The following is a 9,749-nucleotide window of genomic DNA, read 5'->3' as shown; positions in this document are numbered from 1 at the left end:
CGGACTTTGAAAACACATGTGCCTATCCCCCGCCCTGTCGTTGTAGTCGACCAATAGAAAGCTACAGCGCTTGTTTGGACTCCAGCATCAAATAGTTCATGTTCAAAGCCCATGCGCGCACACGATTATAATAAGACTGATAAAAGGGCTATTAAAAATACTACAATTTTGTTATAATATAAATGTAAAAAAAAGTGCTTTATTTCAATCAACCTTACACTAAGTAATAGTTTATTAGGTCATCTTATATACTTTGAGTATACTAGTCTACAGTACAGCACACACGCACGCACGCACACACACACCACACACAGTGAACGCAAGGTGGTGATAGAGGTACTGGCGCAGTAGTCAGTGATAACTAACAGATCTGTGATTTAACCCCAGTGTAGAATGTGATGCAGGTTGAATTAAACACATGGTTTATTATGGAACTGTAAATATATTGCATATTACTATTCACTACAATCCACAATAATCTTCATCTTTTTGACTTTCCAATAAAGAAACATGGAGGTATTTTTTTATTTGAAAAAAACTTTACGACCATCACATCAGAAAAAAAGTATATTTATTTTAAATTTGGTGCACAGTCTGTCCATCACAACAAAGACGTTCAAATGAGGCCAGACCTCGGACGTCAGATGTGACTTTAACAATGTACGCTTTGTTTGTTTAACTGATAGAAAATAACATTTAGTTAAATTATTACATTCATAAAGGAAATAACAAACGAGTATAAAATATTATATAAAATAGTTATTTACAATGAAACTACCCTATTACACTTACTCAAGTCCTTTACTGAAGTCCTGTGTGATAATGTACTATATAACGATAATGTAACAATGTAGCTATCTGTCTCTGCTGTTTTGGGATTATCACAGCGTCAGAGCCACGCCTCCTGAACCACCTCCTCACTGACATCAGCCAAGGACCTCCGGAATTTCCGGCTCGATCTCACAAACGGCTGCTGCGATTGGACGATAGACTCCGGGGTCGGCGGTCTCCCCCTGTCCCCCTCCTGGGCGCTGACCATGGGTGTCTGCACCCAGGTGGTCTGATGAAACAGGGCATAGTCTACCTTGTAGTGCCTCCTCCCCACCTGCACCATGTCCTGGAAGCGCTGGCCCCAGCGGATGTCCGCCGGGGTGTAAGACGTACGTGTCTGGTGCAGGATTCCTGTGGAGTCACCGGTGTAGGTGAAGGACACTACCAGGTCAAAGTCCTCCTCCGTCAGGCTGTCCGGTCCCAGGCTGTAGAGGGGGCTCCCAGGCTCCAGCTTGTGAACGATGCTGGCCGGGGCGGCCAGGATGAGGTGTCTACTCTGGATGTCTAGGTCCTGGTAGGTCACGGAGATCATCCCAGAGGGGTGCTTCGTGGGGCGGACCAGCTGCGCCCGGGCGGTGCCTTCCAGGATGTGGTTCCTGCGGAAGTCGGCAATACGCCACACAAGGCACAGGGCACCGTCGCGAGCGTTGACCACAGCGCAGCTGCTGAAGCCCACTGTCTGCGCCCTCTTTCTCGCGCACGCCATTTTGGCCACGGTGATGCCGATGACGACTGTGTCGATGAAGCAACTCATCAGGGACTGGATAGTCATCACTACAATGGCCACCATGCAGTTCTCCGTCATCACCCGGAAGCCGTAGCCGATAGTCGCCTGGGTCGACATGGAGTACAGGAAGGCGGAGGTGAAACTGCGGACGTTCGCCACACAGGGAGCCGAGTCATGGTCCTCCAGGTCTTTGTGGACGTAGGCGATCAGAAAGTAGAGGACGCTGAAGAAGAGCCAGGAGAGGACGTAGGAGAGGCAGAAGATGAGGAGCATGACCCTCCAGCGGAGCTCCACTAGCGTGGTGAAGATGTCGGCCAGGAAGAAGCTCCACTGGCCCGGGGACTGGTGGAACACCACGGGGCAGCTACCGTCCTTCAGCATGTAGCGCAGCCTCTTCTTCCCCTCCCCTCGGCCAAGATCTCCTCTGCCCATGGTGTGTGTCGTGATGTGGTGGGTATCAATGATACACTGCTGCTGGTCCATGCCTGGACTTATTTTGACAAGGGCTCTTGTGCCGTGCCTCCCCCTGAAAAATATATATATTTGTGAGGTTAGTGTGATTAATAAAACAAAAAATAATATATACTGTACACAGTCCTATATGTAGAAGTACACGTAAAGTAAACCATTTTTATTAGGTCTAGTTTAGTCTCTTTTTACAAGGGTTTAGGTTAGGAAAGGATGTTATTGGTGAGAGACCATCTCTATTACAAGCCAGCTTAATGTCATCAGGTTCCTCTGTTTGTTGAAGAGAACCCTCCATGTTTGAGTAAACAGGCTAGGTCACACCTTGCCCGAGGCTATCAGCACCTGAATGACCGTGACAATGTCATGCTGTGAAAACACTTTATTATCTTGTTGGCTGATTATTTACGAGAACTGTGATTTGCTACGGGGAACACAGTAAAAAGCTGTGCGATTACATTTAATGATAGTCCAAATTATATCCACATTCATTAATTTCAATAAATATTTTCAAAATGAGTCAAAATGAAAGGCAAAATCAGATGTTGACAAATTAACATGCCTTTGTGAAACTTCATGTGGAAATGATTGCTGTAACCAAGACAGCAAAAGGAGAGAAACTTCTGGGTTTTCCCTTCCTTTGTGTTTGCTTCACTAGTCATCCAGAAAGTTTGATTAATTTGTCCTAACATGCTATACAACCACAACACATGCATTGCCTATTCCCATTGGCAACAAAGTTTAACGTCATTTGAACAGTTGTACTTTCCTTCATTGCAGGTTTCTCTAGACGGCCTACTTTCCTTCCATTGCAGGTTTCTCTAGACAACCTACTTTCCTTCATTGCAGGTTTCTCTAGACGGCCTACTTTCCTTCATTGCAGGTTTCTCTAGACGGCCTACTTTCCTTCATTGCAGGTTTCTCTAGACTGCCTACTTTCCTTCATTGCAGGTTTCTCTAGACGGCCTACTTTCCTTCATTGCAGGTTTCTCTAGACATCCTACTTTCCTTCATTGCAGGTTTCTCTAGACGGACTACTTTGAAGAACTGGAGCCTTCTTCATTGTGCCCTCAAACTTGATCTAGTGACTCTCAATGTAAACATTGAAGAGTTTTCTGGTATAACAAGTCTTATACAACCTTTCCTGGTATAGTTTCACCATGCCATCTTACTGACCTAGTACGGATTCTATTATACCTCACAGATCATCAGTAACCAAGGAAATAGACCTTAAATCCCACAACTAGTCCAAGTATGGATCCTTTCACCCTTTGATCTATATCTGGGCATTATCAGAACACATCTATAAAGATTCAACTAGGATTTAGGCTGGGTGGGGAAAGAGATAATTTTTTCTTACCAGGAAAGAACCTAATTTTAATGTTTTACCCTGCTCTGTCCCGGAACAATGAAAACAGAGGACAATGTGCATGTCTATTTAAAACACTGCTACAATTAAGATTACTTGAGGTGGATGACACATTGAACTGAGAAGTGCAGTAAAACCTGTGTTTCTGTGTCAAGCATCATTATAATATTTACATTGTAGCTTTTTTTTGTTTTTACTTACAAGTTACAACTTCAGAACAGCTAACTATGCCTTTCGTTAAATACTCAGCACTTATTCCTTTCTTCACACCTACAGTGTGTTCATCATACTTTAAATGATTGAACTAACCTGGTGACTATATTAACGATTAGTCAGCTAACAGGTGCCATTATATCGCAATAAAGGTGCCAATTCATAAGCAACTGAATTCTTAAACACTGTCAGTCTAGAGTCCGTTCCAACGTCTCTTTCCCTGTATTGAGAATAATTGTATTGGGTCATTAACTATAACCCTGAGCTCTGTGTAGTTATTAAGCTATTTTGACTTTGAGGATAAATTATTATCCTGCATTTACCACGAATAGCGTTCTTCTCTAAATGTTTCCATAAAAGTCCATCTTTACAGGGATGTAACTAGATTCTGGCAAGTAGGTTGTTTCTCTACGTACCCAGGGTCAGATGAACTCGTGGATACCATATTAATGTCTCTGCGTGCAGTATGATGTCTCTAACGCTAGCCTATACTGCCATACCTGCAGACTTCTAGTCATTGCGCTAACGCTAGCCTATGCTGCCATACCTGCAGACTTCTAGTCATTGCGCTAACGCTAGCCTATACTGCCATACCTGCAGACTTCTAGTCATTGCGCTAACGCTAGCCTATATTGCCATACCTGCAGACTTTTAGTCATTGCGCTAACGCTAGCCTATGCTACCATACCTGCAGACTTCTAGTCATTGCGCTAACGCTAGCCTATACTGCCATACCTGCAGACTTCTAGTCATTGCGCTAACGCTAGCCTATACTGCCATACCTGCAGACTTCTAGTCATTGCGCTAACGCTAGCCTATGCTACCATACCTGCAGACTTCTAGTCATTGCGCTAACGCTAGCCTATACTGCCATACCTGCAGACTTCTAGTCATTGCGCTAACGCTAGCCTATGCTACCATACCTGCAGACTTCTAGTCATTGCGCTAACGCTAGCCTATACTGCCATACCTGCAGACTTCTAGTCATTGCGCTAACGCTAGCCTATACTGCCATACCTGCAGACTTCTAGTCATTGCGCTAACGCTAGCCTATACTGCCATACCTGCAGACTTCTAGTCATTGCGCTAACGCTAGCCTATGCTACCATACCTGCAGACTTCTAGTCATTGCGCTAACGCTAGCTCGCATTGGCTCGCCAAACTACCTCTAACTTTGTTTTTCTTGACAGCACAAACAATCTCACCAAACAAACTCCAACTAATGCATACAATGACATGTTAAAAGGGATATTTACCCAAATTACAAAATTACATACTGGTTTCCTTACCCAGTAAAAAATGCTAATATCAAGACAATTGACTTGCATTGGATTTGTGCCACAAAAGCGAAGAAGTTTGCATTTGTAAATAGTGGTCAGGTAAACAAAACCAACGCATTGATTGCTGTCATACCTTGTCCATAGACTGCTTACAGCAAGTGTCAAGGTCAAGGTTTTCCTTTGTACTTGATTGATGAATTAAGGTCACTGATGAGCAAGGAACTCCCCTCACCTGGTTGTTTAGGTTTAAGTTTGAAAAAACAAAAACGAGCAGACACTAGGCTCTCCATGGAATGAGTTTGACACCCCTGGTCTACAGGGTAAGGGAACCAATATGTCATTAAAAAAATAATATATATTTTATTTTATTTCACCTTTATTTAACCAGGTAGGCCAGTTGAGAACAAGTTCTCATTTACAACTGCGTCCTGGCCAAGATAAAGCAAAGCAGTGTGACACATACAACACAGAGTTACACATGGAATAAACAAACATACAGTCAATAACACAATAGAGAAAAAAATGTATATATACAGCATGTGCAAATGAGGTAAGATAAGGGAGGCAAGGCAATAAATAGGCCAGAGTGGCGAAATAATTACAATTTAGCAATTTAACACTGGAGTGATAGATGTGCAGAAGATGAATGTGCAAGTAGAGATACTGGGGTGCAAAGGAGCAAAAAAATTAATAACAGTATGGGGATGAGGTAGTTGGATGGGCTATTTACAGATGGGCTATGTACAGGTGCAGTGATCTGTGAGCTGCTCTGAGAGCTGGCGCTTAAAGTTAGTGAGGGATATATGGGTCTCCAGCTTCAGTGATTTTTGAAATTCTTTCCAGTCATTGGCAGCAGAGAAATGGAAGGAAAGGCAGCCAAAGGAGGAATTGGCTTTGGGGGTGACCAGTGAAATATACCTGCTGGAGCGCGTGCTACGGGTGGGTGCTGCTATGGTGACCAGTGAGCTGAGATAAGACATTTAGTTCTGATTATTGCATATGTACAGCACGCAAAAGTATGACTTCTAAATATTTAAGATAATTAATGATATTCTAATTGTAGATGTATGACCATGCTTCCATGTCCTTTAATTGCATTATAGTTACAATGCTGTCCTTTATAGGTAGACTCATCGATATGATGGTGATGCAGAAAGCAAACAGCTTATTGAGTACATTTCCATAACAACTAACAGGGTGACACGTGAGATCAACTTCTCTGTTGTTTTGGTACCGTGTCTACCACCCAGTGAACAGCATGAAGAGAACCCCTGTACATACTGATACTGTGTTTGACTGTGTGAGAGCAAAGTCTACCTTTAAACATATGTAATAAAATATATTTTAAAAAGTGTTTCATCTAGTGGATTTATGACTTTATTGAGTCTGAACACTTATGCTTATCTCTGGTTTATAATCATTAATGGCAGTGATGTAAAGTACTTACAGTGCCTTTGGAAATTATTCAGACCTCTTGAATTTTTCCACATTTTGTCACTTTACGTAAAATAGTTTCCCCCCCTCATCTTCACACATACACACCCCACAATGACAAAGCAAAAACATGTTTTTGGAATTTTTTTGCACATTTTTTACAAATAAAAAACTGAAATATCACATTTACATAAGTATTCAGAACCTTTACTCAGTACTTTGTTGAAGCACCTTTGGCAGCAAATACAGCCTTGAGTATTCTTGGGTATGACGCTACAAGCTTGGCACACCTGTATTTGGGGAGTTTCTCCCATTCTTCTCTGCAGATTCTCTCAAGCTCTGTCAGGTTGGATGGGGAGCATCACTGCACAGCTATTTTCAGGTCTCTACAGAGATGTTCGATTGGGTTCAAGTCCGGGCTCTGGCTGGGCCACTCGAGGACATTCAGAGACTTGTCCCGAAGCCACTCCTGCGTTGTCTTGGCTGTGTGCTTAGGGTCATTGTCCTGTTGGAAGGTGAACCGTCACCCCAGTCTGAGGTCCTGAGCGCTCTGGAGCAGGTTTTCATCAAGGATCTCTCTGTACTTTGCTCCGTTAATCTTTTTGTCAATCCTGTATAGTCTCCTAGTCCCTGGTGCTAAAAAACATCCCCACAGCATGATGCTGCCACCACCATGCTTCACTGTAGGGATGGTGCCAGGTTTCCTCCAGACGTGGCGCTTGGCATTTTGAACTCTTTGGCCTATCTTGGTTTCATCAGACCAGAGAATTTTGTTTCTCATGGTCTGAGAGTCCTTTAGGTGCTTTTTGGCAAACTCCAAGTGGGCTATCATGTGCCTTTTACTGAGGAGTGGCTTCCGTCTGGCCACTACCATAAAAGCCTCATTGGTGGAGTGCTGCTGAGATGGTTCTCATTCTGGAAGGTTCTCCCGTCTCCACAGAGGAACTCTGGAGCTCTGTCAGTGACCATCAGGATCTTGGTCACCTCCCCGACCAAGGCCCTTCTCCCCCGATTGCTTAGTTTGGCCAGGCGTCCAGCTCTCGGAAGAGTCTTGGTGGTTCCAAACTTCTTTCATTTAAGAATGATGGAGGCCACTGTGTTCTTGGTACCCTTCCCCATATCTGTGCCTCGACACAATCTTGTCTCAGAGCTCTAAGAACAATTTCTTCAACCTCATGGTGTTGGGTTTTGCCATGACATGCACTGTCAACTGTGGGACCTTATATAGACAGGTGTGTGCCTTTCCAAATCATGTCCAATCAATTGAATTTACTACAGGTGGACTCCAATCAAGTCGTAGAAACATCAAGGATGATCAATGGAACAGGATGCACCTGAGCTCAATTTCGAGTCTCATAACAAAGGGTCTGGATACTTACTGTATGTAAAAAAGGTACTTCTGTTTTTTATTTGTATTTCTAAAAGCCTGTTTTTGCTTTGTTATTATGGGGCATTGTGTGTAGATTAATGAGAACAAAAAGATTTACTCAATTTTAGAATAAGGCTGTAATGTAACAAAATGTGGAAAAAGTCAAGGGTTCTGAATATTTTCTGAATGCACTGTAAGCAAAAATAGTTTAAGGTACTACTCTGTACTTTACTATATATATTTTTGACAACTTTTAATTTGACGTCATTACATTCCTAAATAAATAATTTTTCCTAAATAATTTTTTACTCCATACATTTTCCCTAACACCCAAAAGTACTTGTTACATTTTAATGCTTAGCAGGTCATGAAAATGGTCCAATTCACACACTTATCAAGAGAACATCCCTGATCATCCCTACTGCCTCTGATCTGGCGGACTCGCGAAACACACATGCTTCGTTTGTAAATTATGTCTGAGTGTTGGAGTGTGCCCCTGGCTCTTCATAAATACAAATAAATAAAAAACGATGCCGTCTAGTTTGTTTAAAGGATAACTCCACCCAAAAACGATGTTTTGGTATTTCAAAATATTTTGCTTGTCAGCAGTAAAGTTTTCAAGATATGTAACTTTAAAAATACAGAAATCATCCGTTATGATGCATTTTGCATTTTGCATCATTGCCTTGCCATAAGGCAAAAGTTATAACTAAGTGGCTCGGGGAACAAAACATCAATATTTTGGCTCCATGGCCAGGAAACTCCCCAGACCTTAATCCCATTGAGAACTTGTGGTCAATCCTCAAGAGGCAGGTGGACAAACAAAACCCCAGAAATTCTGACAAACTCCAAGCATTGATTTTGCAAGAATGGGCTGCCATCAGTCAGGATGTGGCCCAGAAGTTAATTGACAGCATGCCAGGGCGGATTGCAGAGGTCTTGAAAAATAAGGGTCAACACTGCAAATATTGACTCTGCATCAACAACATGTAATTGTCAATAAAAGCCTTTGACACTTATAAATGCTTGTAATTATACTTCAGTATTCCATAGTAACATCTGACAAAAATCTCTGAAGACACTGAAGCAGCAAACTTTGTGAACTGTATTTCAAAACAAAACTTACTGTCACACTTTATTTGGAAAGTCCGGATTTTCCATCTGTAGATGCTCGACAGATGGTCATACTATCAACAAACTCTTTTGATAATCAATTGCTTGCTAAGGCTACGGTTAGGGTTAGAATAAGGTGGGGTAAGGGTTACGTTTAGGGTTAGGATAAGGGTTATGGTTGTAGACAGTTAGTTGAAATATTACTGATAGTCTATAGAGCATCTACAGATGGACTATCCAAATAAAGTGTAACCACATTTATTTGCTCAGTTTGGGTCCCACTATCAAAAGTACTGATAAAAAAAAGTACACATTTTTACACACACTAGATGTGTGGGTGAAAGACAAGAAAATATCCTCTTTACACAAACACAACTGTGCCTGCCACACACAGCATTCCAAAATGTTTCCACATAAAACTCACCACAATAAGCCCAGAAAGAAACCAAAACTCACTTGGATACAACACTGTCTATTTAAATAGTCAACCCTTATCTAATTCCTGTTACTTAATGATTAGACACTTACTTCAGTCGTAGGTGTGTGTTTGAGAAGTGAAGTTGTTTTCACTGAGACGCAACACAGACAAACAGGTCAATCCTGGCTGCTAAGAGTTGTTACGGTCAGTCTCTCACTTATAACCTATTTACAGGTGAGTGTGACCTTCTGAGGGCAGGACTGGCCCAGAGGCAAAGTCCCATGTCATTGAGTTTGATGATATGGGATCAATTACACCACCCCTGAGAAAAACCCTATTGTGTCGATCCATAAGATTTTATGACCGGTGTGATATATTTACAGACAAATTAAAGTTTCCTTGCTAGATGTCTATGCTATTTCGATGTTCAATATCGAAGAAGGCTTTGTTGAACCACGTTTTATTGCATTTGGCATAGGGCCAGGAGGTTTTCCTCACCATAAGTGACCTGAGCAGGAAAAGGTCATTTG

At 42.1% G+C, this 9,749-nt stretch overlaps 1 protein-coding gene across 3 annotated transcripts; it reads right to left on the bottom strand.

Annotated features, from left to right (window-relative positions):
• Window positions 1–593: 593 nt before the first annotated feature.
• On the bottom strand, window positions 594–9,455 carry LOC129834002 (inward rectifier potassium channel 16-like). Of its 3 annotated transcripts, none has more exons than XM_055898818.1 (2): window positions 9,330–9,455; window positions 594–2,084 (listed from the first exon to the last, which is right to left on the bottom strand). In XM_055898818.1, the coding sequence occupies exon 2, from the start codon at window positions 2,039–2,041 to the stop codon at window positions 890–892; it is 1,152 nt and encodes a 383-aa protein (XP_055754793.1). In that variant the 5' UTR covers window positions 2,042–2,084; window positions 9,330–9,455; the 3' UTR covers window positions 594–889. The 3 variants fall into 3 exon arrangements, with proteins under 3 accessions (XP_055754793.1, XP_055754794.1, XP_055754795.1); XM_055898819.1 differs by lacking the exon at window positions 9,330–9,455 and adding an exon at window positions 5,019–5,105; XM_055898820.1 differs by lacking the exon at window positions 9,330–9,455 and adding an exon at window positions 4,895–5,006.
• Between the last annotated feature and the right edge of the window lie 294 nt (window positions 9,456–9,749).

The sequence above is a fragment of the Salvelinus fontinalis genome, chromosome 34, assembly GCF_029448725.1.
Source record: "Salvelinus fontinalis isolate EN_2023a chromosome 34, ASM2944872v1, whole genome shotgun sequence".
NCBI lineage: Eukaryota > Metazoa > Chordata > Actinopteri > Salmoniformes > Salmonidae > Salvelinus > Salvelinus fontinalis.
This window is presented reverse-complemented; position numbering and strand designations above follow the sequence as displayed.